This window comes from Neoarius graeffei, chromosome 13 (genome assembly GCF_027579695.1).
Source record: "Neoarius graeffei isolate fNeoGra1 chromosome 13, fNeoGra1.pri, whole genome shotgun sequence".
In the NCBI taxonomy this organism is placed as follows: Eukaryota; Metazoa; Chordata; class Actinopteri; order Siluriformes; family Ariidae; genus Neoarius; species Neoarius graeffei.
In genome coordinates, this window is record NC_083581.1 from 78,041,378 (window position 1) to 78,057,226 (window position 15,849).

At 47.1% G+C, this 15,849-nt stretch overlaps 1 protein-coding gene across 5 annotated transcripts in view; it reads left to right on the plus strand.

Annotated features, from left to right (window-relative positions):
* Positions 1-6,621, plus strand: part of fbxo25 (F-box protein 25) — a 111,020-nt gene extending 104,399 nt beyond the window's left edge. For all 5 annotated transcript variants that reach the window (XM_060938575.1, XM_060938572.1, XM_060938571.1 and 2 more), the window contains one exon: positions 5,724-6,621. In XM_060938575.1, coding sequence (XP_060794558.1) covers positions 5,724-5,813 — 90 coding nt within the window. In that variant the 3' untranslated portion in view covers positions 5,814-6,621. The remainder of the gene's footprint in view (positions 1-5,723) is intronic.
* The last annotated feature ends 9,228 nt before the right edge of the window (positions 6,622-15,849 follow it).

Below are 15,849 nucleotides of genomic sequence, written 5' to 3' on the forward strand. Positions count from 1 at the left end.
GAAGATTATCCATACAGGACACTTTTTTGATGGAATAAAAATGTGTTCTGTTCCCTTCTAGCGGGTTTCATTCATTTGGTTTGATAGCATGCAATATTGTTAGCATATCGCTTATCCTATGTGTATTACGTCACTCTACCCAATGGAGAATGAGCGTTGAATATGGTTTATGATATTGCACGGTTGTCAAGACAACATGACATCACACGTCAGAGACGTAAAACTTCCGCACTAGCCAGTGACTGTGACAATTTGTAAACAAGCATGGCCGGCAGGTTTGCTTCGTTAAATATGGAAGATTTTGAGAGAATTTTGAAAGACGCGTTGAACACCCGAGAGGAATGTGTATTAATAATAATAATAATAATATTGGCAGCCCTGTGATGACCTGGCGACTTGTCCAGGGTGTACCCCGCCTTTCGCCCGTAGTCAGCTGGGATAGGCTCCAGCTTGCCTGCGACCCTGTAGAACAGGATAAAGCGGCTAGAGATGATGAGATGAGATGAGATAATATTGGCTGGCTTTTTTTTTTCGTGGTCTATCAGATATATTCCATTCAGCTGGCATGATATTGAACGAGTTGAAGACGAATCAAAAAGCCAGACAATATTATTTAAATATGTCACTCAGATCTGTGATGTATTTTGTATGAAAAATGTGAGTTTTTCAACATCTCATCTCATCTCATTATCTGTAGCCGCTTTATCCTGTTCTACAGGGTCGCAGGCGAGCTGGATCCTATCCCAGCTGACTACGGGCGAAAGGCGGGGTTCACCCTGGACAAGTCGCCAAGTCATCACAGGGCTGACACATAGACACAGACAACCATTCACACTCACATTCACACCTACGCTCAATTTAGAGTCACCAGTTAACCTAACCTGCATGTCTTTGGACTGTGGGGGAAACCGGAGCACCCGGAGGAAACCCACGCGGACACGGGGAGAACATGCAAACTCCACACAGAAAGGCCCTCGCCGGCCCCGGGGCTCGAACCCAGGACCTTCTTGCTGTGAGGTGACAGCGCTAACCACTACACCACTGTGCCACCCCAAGCCAACATGTGATTTTCTTTTTATTATATCGACACATTCATGAACAAAAAGTCCCCAAATTTATCAAAAAACAATTCATAGATTTCCTCACAAGTGACCTATTGGAAAATGTTACTCCACCTCCCAGATGTAGTTCGTATGAAAACTACGAGTGGTGTATTTCCCAGTGAAACACTCATGTCTGTGTAATATATAACCCTGTACTATATTTACTGGAGCATAATTTAAGTCTAATAATGGGCTAAAATTGATGTGGTAAAGTTTTCTATAAGGAGACATTTAAGCACCATTTATGGAAGGAGTCTCCAGTGTGAGCTCTGATTGTGTAACAGTCAGCACGTGTGCTTTTCCAGTAACATCTTACACTCTAGTGTTTTTATTACTAACATATTCCTGTTTCTTCTTCTTCTTATCATTATTATTATTTTACCAAGAAGCATTACTGGTCTTTGTTTTGTTTTTGATTATATCAGATGATATTCACTGTAATGCTGTCCTCTAGAATGCCCTTTTCTGAGACCTTTAACCTTTGGCCCCTTTTTTTGCCCTGCTGCTGGTTTCCTTCACCGTTCCACCTTGGCTTCTTCCCTTCTGAAGGAACGACACGTGGCTTTGCTCTTTAAGGTACATCCTGAGCGCTCGTGCTCATTTCCTTTGTCCTGTCCATCCATCCATCCATCCATCCATCCATCAATCCACTTCTTTGTTTCATTTTTTCTCGTCTTGTGCTCAGTTTTAACTCTCTACACTTCCTCCGAACCTGAGTCCTGTCGCACGTCCTCATTTATCCTCCTCATTCACCGTACTGACACTTTTATTCCACTCCACATTGTCCTTACTGTATCATCACACACATTTAATGTAATATTCCACCTTTTATGGAACTGCAGCACAACAGAGAAGAGTTTACTTTGTGGTCAGGAGATCACAGGTTCGAATCCTGACGATGTCTCTGACATTTGTGGTGAGGAGCAGTTTTGGCCGTGCTCTCTTGGTGGGACGAGTGGCATTCCCTTTCTTTCTCTTTCTCTCTCTTACCTGTCAATCAGAGCAGCGCTATCTGTGAGCTCATGTATGTAGAAGAGGGCAGATAGCGCTTTTCTCTGAGTGTGTTACGCAGCATGAACAGCAGTTCAAAATGAAGCAGTTGATGTGTCTTGGAGGAAGCACGTCTTCGCCTTCACACACCTCAGTTGCTAGCTAGGGGTGGGGGGAGAAAAACTTGTTAATTATGTTTGGTTACTACATGTTTCGTTTTAGTAACAGTTTTCTTCTTTTCTTGTCGTGCGTCAGCTGTAGTCGACTGTTTACTGCAGATTTGTTAGCTAGTTCAGGAGAGAGACCCAGGGTGGACATAGAGCAGTTCCCACCCAACCATTCACACACCGTTAACTTAACCACGTTTTTGTACAGTGGGAGGAAACCAGAGCACCTGGAAGAAACCCACACCAACAGAAAGGCCTCCCATCAGCCGTGAGGTTCGAACCTGGAACCTTCTTGCTGTGAGGCAGCGACTGTGCTCACCACTTCACCACCGTGCCACCCATCAGTAACGGTTTTTATTAACCGCTTATTAACTGAGCACGAGGTCTTTTCAGGAAAATATCAGATGAGGTCCTGACAGTACAGACCGAGCCTACGGCTATGTCTGATATTTTCCTGTAAAAAGCAACCAAGCAATATTACAACCCCGATTCCAAAAAAGTTGGGACAAAGTACAAATTGTAAATAAAAACGGAATGCAATGATGTGGAAGTTTCAAAATTCCATATTTTATTCAGAATAGAACATAGATGACATATCAAATGTTTAAACTGAGAAAATGTATCATTTAAAGAGAAAAATTAGGTGATTTTAAATTTCATGACAACACCACATCTCAAAAAAGTTGGGACAAGACCATGTTTCCCACTGTGAGACATCCCCTTTTCTCTTTACAACAGTCTGTAAACGTCTGGGGACTGAGGAGACAAGTTGCTCAAGTTTAGGGATAGGAATGTTAACCCATTCTTGTCTAATGTAGGATTCTAGTTGCTCAACTGTCTTAGGTCTTTTTTGTCGTATCTTCCGTTTTATGATGCGCCAAATGTTTTCTATGGGTGAAAGATCTGGACTGCAGGCTGGCCAGTTCAGTACCCGGACCCTTCTTCTACGCAGCCATGATGCTGTAATTGATGCAGTATGTGGTTTGGCATTGTCATGTTGGAAAATGCAAGGTCTTCCCTGAAAGAGACGTCGTCTGGATGAGAGCATATGTTGCTCTAGAACCTGGATATACCTTTCAGCATTGATGGTGTCTTTCCAGATGTGTAAGCTGCCCATGCCACACGCACTAATGCAACCCCATACCATCAGAGATGCAGGCTTCTGAACTGAGCGCTGATAACAACTTGGGTCGTCCTTCTCCTCTTTAGTCCGAATGACACGGCGTCCCTGATTTCCATAAAGAACTTCACATTTTGATTCGTCTGACCACAGAACAGTTTTCCACTTTGCCACAGTCCATTTTAAATGAGCCTTGGCCCAGAGAAGACGTCTGCGCTTCTGGATCATGTTTAGATACGGCTTCTTCTTTGAACTATAGAGTTTTAGCTGGCAACGGCAGATGGCACGGTGAATTGTGTTCACAGATAATGTTCTCTGGAAATATTCCTGAGCCCATTTTGTGATTTCCAATACAGAAGCATGCCTGTATGTGATGCAGTGCCATCTAAGGGCCTGAAGATCACGGGCACCCAGTATGGTTTTCCGGCCTTGACCCTTACGCACAGAGATTCTTCCAGATTCTCTGAATCTTTTGATGATATTATGCACTGTAGATGATGATATGTTCAAACTCTTTGCAATTTTACACTGTCGAACTCCTTTCTGATATTGCTCCACTATTTGTCGGCGCAGAATTAGGGGTATTGGTGATCCTCTTCCCATCGTTACTTCTGAGAGCCGCTGCCACTCCAAGATGCTCTTTTTATACCCAGTCATGTTAATGACCTATTGCCAATTGACCTCATGAGTTGCAATTTGGTCCTCCAGCTGTTCCTTTTTTGTACCTTTAACTTTTCCAGCCTCTTATTGCCCCTGTCCCAACTTTTTTGAGATGTGTTGCTGTCATGAAATTTCAAATGAGCCAATATTTGGCATGAAATTTCAAAATGTCTCATTTTCAACATTTGATATGTTGTCTATGTTCTATTGTGAATACAATATCAGTTTTTGAGATTTGTAAATTATTGCATTCTGTTTTTATTTACAATTTGTACTTTGTCCCAACTTTTTTGGAATTGGGGTTGTAATCAGAAGTTTATTATCTGGCTTTTTTTATTTCTAAGATTATAACGAGGAGTGACGCTGCTTTCAGTCACGTCATATTTGTAACGTAGTTGAGTCACGCGTGCAGAATAAACGGCTAGCGGTTTCAGAACTGAATTTCTGTTAGTGATTAGTGGCTTCTGAATGCTCTTTGTTGCTCATTTCTTGAATAACTCAGTGACTTGTTTGTCTTTTGTGTTTCGGCCGTTTTTGATTTCCGATTCATCTTTTTTTTGTTGTTTTGTTTGTTTTTTGCAACATTGAAAGAAATTCTGTAATCACCCACGGGCATTACAGGAAAATTCTGCCTGCCAAGGAACCAATCAGAGCGCATGATTTTACCGGAAGTAGCTCGTGACAAATAATAATAAACCACAGCAGTGTTAAATTCTCATTGGAATTGATTGATTTTGCATTACAGCAGCTCTGACAGTAGGTCCGGCTACAAGACAGTTCCTCATAGAGCTAAAAATAAAAAGATTAAAAACGTGGAATTGACGACATGCCGACATTTTGCCATCTGTGAGATGTTTGTTTACTATTCACAAAAGGAGTCTCCAGTGTCCGTGCTTTGTACCAGTCAGTAAATTTTCTATCACAAAAAAAAAGTCTTCAGGACAGAAGAGTGTCAGTTTCTCTGTAACATGACAAACTGTGTTGTTGTTTTTTTTTTTTGCTTATCCGGCTGGCCAGGCTTGATAAGCTTATGCGATCACGCATCCTCCGTCTGTCATTGTCCGTCCACAATTTACAAAAATTGCTGCTCCTCCTACAGGATTGATCAGATTTTGATCAAACTCACATCCAATGTTCCCCAGGTGGGTGTGCATAAAAGTTGTCAAGACGGTGGCACCACCTGTCATATTTACAATTTTACCTGCATCTGAAATTTTTGGGTGACTTGTCACATTAAACACTACTCTTCATAAACTGCTGGGACGTTTTCACTGAAACTCACCCAGAAGACTCTAAAGACGTATTCCAACAAGAATTGTTCACCAGGTGGCGCCACCTGCCATGGATGAGGCTACACAGGGGTCATATGCAATTTCACAAAAATCACTGCTGCTTCCACAGGATTGATCAGATTTCAAACTCGCACACAACAACGGGGGCCGGTATGAGCTCCAGTTTCATTGAGGCTATTTTTTTGTCTTATTAACTTAAAAAAGAAGAAAAACAGAGAAGCTGGTAAGGGAACAAGTGTTGATGGCTCTTGTAGTGATCATATATTTCATGAAGGTTAAATGTAACAATAAATGGATAAAAAGTATGATGTGTTTCATTCATGCACTCCTCCTGTCAAATTCAATTTATGTTGAGTACTCACCTCTCCCTCTCTCTCCCTCCCTCCCTCAGGACTCGGGACACCCCTGCACGGCCAACGACCCTGATAGCTGCCTCACACCCGTCTCACCCCAGCACTTCATAGACCTCTTCAAGTTCTGAAGTTTACACTATTTTCTGCAAAGTGAAGGACTGAACCTATACACACCCGAGTTCTCGCTCCAGACTGCACTCTTCTCCAGCGTCAGAGCGAGCCGACATTCCTGTTCTCCTGTTTGCTGTTCGTTATCCAGCAACCAGCGTCCTCCTTTCCCTCACCCCCACTTTTAAGGGCTTATTAATTCGGAAGATGTCATGGTGTTAGTGTTTTCTTGTTGTCATAGTTTTCTTTTTTCCTTATTATTATTTCATGATGTTCAGTTCAGTGCTGGTCTGTGGAATAGTCGGGTGGAGTTAATAAAAAGGCTTCGCTGCATGCTGTACAGAGTCCGAGAGCGACAGGAAAAACACGGGAAACCGGCAGGAGAAACAGAAAAATAGAACGAGGCTTTTCATAGTAACCGATTGCATGTTTAACATAGCTGTAGCATCGAGTTTATCCTTGTTATTTTGTTGTGTTGTGGATTTTCTCAGACTTCTTGGACACTAAAGTGTACATTTGCACCAGTTGGGGTGTTTTTTTGTTTTTTGTCGTCATGATATCAAACAGTGACTTTTTATGATACACTTTTCTCACAACAGAAAAACAATAATGATGTAAAGCACTGCTATTTATGAGCTGGCGTATTTTCTATCCTTTCTTTTGCACTTTGTAATATGCCTTTAATATTCCTGAAACGTAGTGTGTGTGTATAATATAATGGATGAAGTTGGCCAAGAAGTGGGGCTGTTGATGGTACTGATAAAGATTTGCTAAAAATATGGAGGAAAGAAAATCCTATGATGATTAAACCTTTTATGGAGAGAATGATCTTGTTGTTCAGGTGAATTGTTTCAGTAGGAAACCTTAACCTGAGATCACTGCACGCTTGTGTTACTGAATCCTCACGCTGGAAACCCAGCAAGTGCTTTCTCATCTGACTCAAATCTTCAGCTTTTTATAATTACAGTATGTTCACATTTATTTATAGATGCCTTTATCCTCAAATGGCTTTCCAACTGAGGCAGAATACTTCTGGTGAGATGTGTAAAGCACACAGAGAGAGAGTGAGTGAGTTTGTGAGCGAGTGAGGAAATGGTGCCGTGCTGATAGCAGCCCATAACAGCAGCTGTGTTGTTTTATCTCTTACATTAATAAGAGAGTTTGGAGAAAGGGGAAAAGAAAAAAAACCCACTACTTTCCTTACTGGAACTCAGCTGAAACATGTTTGGCAATTTCTTCACTTTTTCACTCGAGCTATAAACAGCTATTATTGTATCCACATTCACTGCATAATGAGTAAGCACATGCTCTGATTGGCCACTCTACTACTAGGATATCAGCTCATATACCATGAGTAGAGAAAATGGCAGAGCATGTTGCTGAACCAACCGAGGACTAAAAAACTACTCAAAAACAAAACCCCCAAAATGAAAATATTTTAAAGAAACAGAAATGGCTAAAAGAATATAGTCCTCCCCATGTCTCCTGTTCCACACTCCAGCCCAGTCAGTGGCAGTAATGCACCTCTAAGTTGGTTTGCCAACCACCAAAAAACCCTAAAGAACCCCCCCCCAAAAAAAAAAAATACAAAAAAAAGGAATAGAAGTATTTAACAGCAAGAACATACTTATATTTTTCAAGAATTATCATATTTTTCACAAATTGCTCCTGTCATTTCGCTGGTTTGTTTACATTCAAACCAGAAATGATTATCCAAAACGTCTGACAAAGATTTTATTTATCAAATTTTCAAAAAATAAAAATGCTCCGTTTCTCAAAATCCAGTGAATGTGGACAGAATAAAACAGTTATTCCATTCAATCTCATCATACGTGGATTATAGACAATTATCAGCTCATGTACAACTTGATTTCGTGGAATAACTTAAATGTAGTTATCAAGTCAGAAATATTCAGTCACAAAACAGCCATTTTTTCTTCTTTTCTGTTACATTTACTCATTAACTTAGTATCATCACAGTATAATTTAATCAATCAAAATGCTTTCATGGAAGCTTCTTCTTGGTCAGGGTTTGGTCATTAATTAAAGGTGCCCTTCCACCAAAAATGTTTAATACTGGCTGTTTTTGAAATACCATAGTTCACTCCGAGTTGCATATGCATGCTGCATGTGAAAATGTAATTCTACTCCCATTCCCTGTATTAGCTTATGAAAGAAAATAGTCGGAAAAACGAGCGGATCAGAAAAAGCCATACGAAGTTACATCACTTCGAAAATTAGTATTCATGGCCTCGCCCACCTTGGCTTGCGACCGCCCACGGGAAGAAAGCGCAAGGAGAGAGACGTAATTCGCCCCAAGGCGCAGCGCAGTGCTCCGCATCAGTTTCATTTCTAATGGTGGCTCCAGCCCGACTTTGCACGCTCGTAACTCAGGCAGGGGAGGTCCCAGCCTCCCCAGACTTGGCAGCCAGCGGCCTCTGCCCTCTCCCGAACGAAAGAGTGCTCCCTGGGCGGGCTAGCTCCGCACCTTGGGACGTAATTCACCTAACCCTAGGTCCCAGCCTCCCCAGACTTAGCAGCCAGCAACCCCTGCCCTCTCCCGAATGAACCAGCACTGCCAGGGCCCGTCAGCTCCCAGCCAGGGGACGTTATTCCCCCCACACCCCCCGAGGCAAGCTCCGCTCCGTGCCTCGTGCCTTGATGAGAGCCGCTGCCGCAGGGAGTATTCAATTGAATGAATGAATAAATGAATGAATGAACGACTCCCTCCCAGTCTCCCTCACACATGCACGTGTGCGCGCACGCACACACACACACACACACACACACACACACAGTGTTCTGGTTGGGGAGAAGCTCCCTTCCTCTGCTCTCCCTCTCCTCTTATAGGGCGCAGTCACTGGGGAAGACACACAAACACACGTTAATTCCTGTCAGGTGCAGTGATTCTGCCACTTACCTTCCCTGACTCCGCCCTCCATTCACAGACCGACACTCGGCCACGTCCCCGTCACGGTGATGAATGTGTGTCATTATCATAAGTCATCTGTGGCAGCAGGGGCGTGGTCAAGCGGCGGTCTGTGACCGGAGGGCGGAGTCAGGGAAGGTAAGTGGCAGAATCACTGTACCTGATGTCAATTAACCTGTGTTTGTGTGTCTTCCCCAGTGACTGCGCCTTATATAAGGAGGGAGAGAGAGGAGGAAGGGAGCTCTCTCCCGAACCAGACGACTAGTGTGTGCGCGTGCGTCTGGGAGTTTGTGTGTGACTGAAAAGTAACACAATAAAGAGTTTTGACAACTCAGTTATGGCCTGCCGTACTTCTGTGCTCCACCCACCCGCTCAAAGTCTTACAGTGGTGCTGAAACCTGGGACGGAGCACAGAGGAGAACAGCCCCATGGAGTCCTCCCCCTTCGCAGACCTGGTCCACGCCCTCGCCACGGCCCAACAAAGCCAGCACCAGGCATTGGTCGCCCTCCGAAAGGAGCTAGAGCAAAGGTTTGAGGCCCTGGTGCTGGTGCAACAGGAAGATCGTCAGACGTTCCGGCACCTCCTCGTGTCGGCGGGGTCCGCCACCTCTACCGCCGCGGGCCCTCGCCACCTCACCCTAATGAAGATGGGCCTGCACGACGACCCCGAGGCCTTCCTCGCGCTATTCGAACAAGTAGCAGAGGCCTGGGGCTGGCCAGTGGAACAGCGCACGGCGCACCTCCTCCCCCTGCTAACGGGCGAGGCACAGCTGGCCACGCTACAGCTCCCCACTGACAGCCAGCTGATCTACGCAGACCTGCGCCAGGCCGTCCTCCAGCGTGTGGGGCACACCCCCGACCAACATTGACAGCGCTTCCACGCTCTGCGCCTAGAGGAGGTCGGCCGCCCATTCGCCTTTGGCCAGCAACTCCAGGACGCCTGCCGGCGGCGGTGGCTGAGGACTGACAACCGCGACGTCGAGGGAGTCATTGATCTGGTGGCACTGGAGCAGTTCATCACGCAACTTCCCAAAGGGACCGCGGAGTGGGTCCAGTGCCATCGCCCGGCGTTGCTGGATCAGGCCATCGAGTTGGCAGAGGATCATTTGGCGGCTGTTCCCACGGCAGGATCACAGATCCCCTCTTCGCTTCTTTCTCTCTCCCGCGTCGTCCTCGCCCCGTTCCCCCACCGCGGAGGTGGGGGCCGGCTCCCTCACAGCCGGCCTGCCACACCCACAGTGCCCTCCCGTTTCCAGCTTCCGTGTCTGTCTCCGCCCCCCAGGCGAGTGAGCCCCAGAGCACCGGTGCAGAAAGAGAGCCCGGGCCAGTTTGCTGGTGCTGCGGGGAGCCGGGGCACCTCCGGCATCAGTGCTAGGCGAAGGAGGCGGACGCGATGGTCTGGATCCCCGACGCACCAGGAACCGCCCTTGATTGGGCTGGAGCGTATCGCATACCGGTGAGTGTCCAAGGGGATACGTATCAGGCTTTGGTGGACTCTGGCTGTATTCAGACCTCAATCCACCAAAGCCTGGTGCAAGACGAGGCATTGGGGGGGGGGAGCACAATTGGTGAAGGTGTTGTGTGCGCACACGGGGATGTTCACAACTACCCTTTAGTGTCGGTCCACATTCTTTTTCGAGGGGAGAAATTTAGTGTAAAGGCAGTGGTTAATCCTTGCCTTACCCACTCGATAATTTTGGGGACTGATTGGCCAGGATTTCGGGAGTTAATGACTCATTTAGTGAAGAGTGGGTCCTGCCGTAGTTCAGCAGGGGGAGGTCCCGGTGTGGCATTGATGGGAGCAGCTGTCACAGAGCCGTCTACGTCATCTCCGCGTCAGAGTGAGGAGCAGCAGGCTCCTCCTCCCTCTCTCAGGGAATCCCTCGCAGATTTCCCATTAGAGCAGTCGCAAGACGAGACTCTCCAGCATGCATTTGACCAAGTGAGAGTAATCAATGGTCAAACGCTCCAGCCAAACACCACACCGTCCTTCCCCTATTTCTCTATTATGAAAGATAGATTATAGACCCCTTTCACTGACGTCACCCAAAACCGGAAGTAAACAGACCCTGCGCCATTTTGGAAGACCAACAAACTCTTGATTAGGGGGAAATAACGGCAGCAGTATGTGAACCCACGAGAATAAAGTGGAGTGGCAAACGACTTAAACAAATCTGAGCTGTTTTATTTATGATTTATTGGCCCAACAGTAGACTTGAAAGAAACCTGTGTGAGACTTGGCAAAAAACTGTGGATATAATGGATAAGTCTGTGCATGATCTGCGGACACTTTGAGGTAAGCAAACGCAAGAAATTCAGATTTAAAACATGCTAAAGTGGCCCCAAGTTGATAACTGTATGAGGAGCAAGCCTCCCAGACTTCTACAATTTAATAATAATAATTTAGGATGGTTTGGGGCTTGCTCACTGCTGCCAGGTTGGTTGTTGAGTAGCCTGAATGTTTTTTTTTTTCTTGCGTGTGGTATCATTGTTGACGCGAGGTTGTTTTTTGAACATGCCAATGCGGACACGATTTCCCCTGATGAGTTATGACTTCAGACGCGGTGCGTGTGTGGAGGTATGGAGTCCGCGTGATATGTGCGCAAGATAGGCTTCTCATGTGTTTGGAGATCCGCGCTCCGAGACAAGCACAAGTGCCCCACCAAGGGAAAAAAAGGGACCCCCCGAAAATATCGGCATAGTTCGAACACTGAGTGTAGGCACTGGGTGTAAACAACAAATAGTTTACAATGTCTGGGTAGCAAACAGATGGCAGAATTGGTGTCAGGTCCTCCTTATGTTTCCATTCTCCCTTGCCCCGAGTCTTATCATATGGGTCAAACCCATCAATCACAGCCAGTTTCTCCACATACCGTGCCCTTTCTGCAGCTGGTAATGTACTCACATAACCTGAATTATCATCCATCGTGTCACTTTACTCTCGCTCGTACTTTGTTTTATATTGTGAGTGCATGTACTTGGTCTTCCAATATGGCCCCTAACAAAATCTCGCGGTGCGGTGACGTCATGTGAAAGGGGTCTATACCGAGTGACGCAGGACACTCAGACTAAAGAGCAGATCACGCAGCTTTTGATCCCAAAGAGCCGCCAGGAATTGGTATTTCAGGCGGCTCACTTTAATCCAACGGCTGGACACTTGGGGCAGGATAAGACACTAGCCCGAAGAATGGCCTGGTTCTATTGGCCAGGGATTCGCGGCAATGTCTGTAGGTGGTGTACGGCGTGCCGCGAATGCCAGTTAGTAAATCCAGCGGCCATTCCAAAAGCACCTTTGCGCCCTCTACCATTAATCAAGACCCCGTTCGAAAGAATTGGGATGGATCTCGTCGGGCCATTAGATCGGTCAACACGAGGGTATCACTTTATTTTAGTCCTGGTGGACTATGCAACACGATACCCGGAAGCAGTGCCTCTTCACAATCTCTCAGCATGCAGTATTGCAGAAGCACTCTTCCACGTCATCTCCCGAGTCGGAATCCCCAAAGAGATTCTGACTGATCAAGGCACTTCGTTTATGTCACGCACACTGAGCGAACTGTATGGGTTATTGGGAATTAAGCTGATCCGCAGCAGCGTTTATCACCCACAAATGGACGGTTTAGTCAAAAGGTTCAACCACACACTCAAGAATGTAATTAAAAAAATTCGTAAGCAAGGACGCATGCAATTGGGTTAAATGGCTCGAACCCCTGTTATTCGCAGTGCGAGAGGTCCCCCAAGCCTCCATGGGGTTCTCCCCATTCGAATTATTATATGGGCATAAGCCATGCGGCATCCTAGATGTACTGCGGGAAAATTGGGAGGAGGGACCTTCACCGAGCAAAAATGAAATCCAATACGTTATTGACCTGCGCGCAAAACTCCACACACTCGCACACCTAACCCAGGAGAATTTGCAGCAGGCCCAAGAATGGCAAACCCACCTGTACGACAGGGGTACGCGCCTTAGGGAGTTCGCACCGGGAGATAAAGTACTCGTACTGTTGCCCATGTCAAGCTCCAAATTGATCGCCGAGTGACAAGGACCCTTTGAGGTCACATGGCGAGTCAGTGACCTTGACTATGAGGTGAGGCGAATGGACAGGGTTGGGGTGCTACAGATTTACCACCTCAATCTACTCAAACTCTGGAACGAGGAGGTCCCCGTGGCGTTGGTGTCGGTGGTTCCGGAGAAGGCGGAGCTGGGGCCAGAGGTTCAAAAGGGAACATTGACATCGCGTACCTCTCCGGTTCCCTGTGGAGACCACCTCTCCCCGACCCAACTCACGGAGGTTGCCCAGTTGCAGACCGAATTTTCGGATGTGTTCTCGCCCCTGCCCGGCCGCACCCGCCTCATAGAACACCACATTGAGACGCCCGGGGGTGGTAGTGCGCAGACGCCCTTACAGGCTACCCAAACACAAGAAAAAGGTGGTTCGGGAAGAACTTGAGGCCATGCTCGAAATGGGCATCATCGAGGAGTCCCACAGTGACTGGAGCAGCCTGGTGGTCTTGGTTCCCAAGGCCGGCGGGTCAGTCCGGTTCTGTGTGGACTATAGAAAAGTCAACACGGTGTCTAAATTCGATGCGTACCCAATGCCTCGTATTGACGAGTTGCTGGATCGACTAGGCACGGCTCGCTTTTATTTGACACTGGATTTGACAAAGGATTATTGGCAGATCCCCTTGACTCCACTATCCCAAGAAAAAACGGCCTTTTCCACACCATTTGGCTTACACCAATTCGTCACACTTCCTTTTGGGCTGTTTGGGATGGCCGCTACGTTTCAGCGGCTTATGGACAGGGTCCTCCGCCCCCATGCCACTGCATACTTGGACGATATTATAAGCTATAGTAATGACTGGCCGCAGCATCTACAACACCTGAGGGCCATCCTTGGGTCGCTGAGGCGGGCGGGTCTCACAGCCAACCCAAAGAAATGTGCGATTGGGTGGGTGGAAGTACAGTATCTGGGCTTCCACTTGGGCAATGGGCAGGTGCGTCCCCCAATTAATAAGACGGCAGCAATTGCGGCCTACCCGAGGCCCAAGACCAAAAAGTGGGTGAGACAGTTCCTGGGGCTGGCTGGCTATTATTGTAGGTTTATACCTAATTATTCGGACGTCACCAGCCCACTGACTGATCTGACTAAAAAGGGGCACCAGATTCGGTCCAGTGGACGGAGCAATACCAGCAGGCTTTCTCTGAGGTGAAGGCTGAACTGTGTGGGGGGCCACTGTTACACTCCCCTGACTTTTCTCTCCCCTTTATGTTGCAGACGGACGTGTCGGACGGAGGGCTGGGGGCTGTTTTGTCCCAGGAGGTGGAGGGGGAGGATCGCCCCGTGCTGTACATCAGCAGGAAGCTGTCAGTGTGTGAGGGGCGCTACAGCACAATAGAGAAGGAGTGCTTCGCCATCAAGTGGGCGGTCCTCGCCCTCCGCTACTACCTGCTGGGATGCCCTTTCACCCTCTGCTCGGACCACACGCCCCTCCAGTGGCTCCACCGCATGAAGGATGCCAACGCGCGGATCACCCGTTGGTATCTGGCACTCCAGCCCATTAACTTCAAGGTGATCCACAGCCCGGGGGCGCAGATGGTCGTGGCGGACTTCCTCTCCCATCGGGGGGGGGGGGGGAGAGTCAGCTGCAGGCTGGACGGCTGCCCGGCCTGAGTCAAGCGGTGGGGGTATGTGGCAGCGGGGGCATGGTCAAGCGTTGGTCTGTGAGTCAGGGAAGGTAAGTGTCAGAATCACTGCACCTGACGTCAATTAACCTGTGTTTGTGTGTCTTCCCCAGTGACTGTGCCTTAGGGAGGGAGAGAGAGGAGGAAGGGAGCTCTCTCCCAAACCAGACGACTAATGTGTGCGCTTGCATCTGGGAGTTTGTGTGTGACTGAAAAGTAACACAATAAAGAGTTTTGACAACTCAGTTCTGGCCTGCTGTACTTCTGTGCTCCACCCACCCGCTCAAAGTCTTACATCATCTTTTACAGAAATCCCTCCGTTTGCTTAAATCCAAGCCCAGTGAAGAGAATTCAGGAAGCCAGAGTGTAAACAATGAGCGTGTGCTTGTGACCAATTAAAAAAAAAATTAAAAAAAAAAATAAATAAAATATCGACGACACGTAATGACCACTACTACTACTTTTGGCTGCTCCCGAATAGGGGTCACCACAGCAGATCTTTCATCTCCATTGTTTCCTGTCTTCCGCATCCTTCTCTACCACACCTGCCACTTTCATGTCCTCTCTCACCACATCCATGTATCTCCTCTTTGGCCTTCCTTGTTTTCATTTGCCTGGCAGCTCCATCCTCAACATTCTCCTTCCAACATGCTCTGCATTTCTTCTCAGGATGTGCCCAGACCATCTCAGTCTCATCTCTCTTAGCTTATTTCCCAAGCTCTCCACATGTGCTGTCCCTCTGATGTGCTCGTTCCTTATCCTGTCCAACTTCGTCACTCCCATCGCAACCTTAACATCCTCAACCCCACCACCTCCAACTTTGCCTCCTGTCTCTTCGTTAAGGGTACGCTCTCCAATCCATACATCACAGCTGGTCTCACTACTGTCTTATACATCTGACCGTTCACTTTTGCTGGGACTTTCCTGTCACAAATGACTCCCGAAATCCTTCTCCAACTGCTCCACCCTGCCTGCACTCTCTTTCTCACCTCACTATCGCAGCCCCCATTTTCCTGCACAGTTGACCCCAGGTACTTGAATTCACCAACTTTCTTTACATCTACTCCTCACATCTTCACTACACTCTCATCCCCATTCTCATTGATGCACATGTATTCTGTCTTGCTACTGCTCACCTTCATTCCTCTTCGTTCCAATGCATCCCTCCATCTCTCCAAACCCAACTCAACCTCCTTTCTACTTTCACCACATATCACAATATCATCTGCAAACATCATATTCCATGGTGACTCTTGCCTCACTTCGTCCGTCAAGCTATCCATCACTATGGCAAACAAAAAAGGGCTCAAAGCAGATCCTTGATGGAGTCCCACCTTCACCTTGAACCATTCAGTTGTTCCAACTGCACACCTCACTGTTGTTTCACTGTTCTCATAAATGTCTAGCACCAGTCTAATATACCGTACTTCTCAGTCACTCC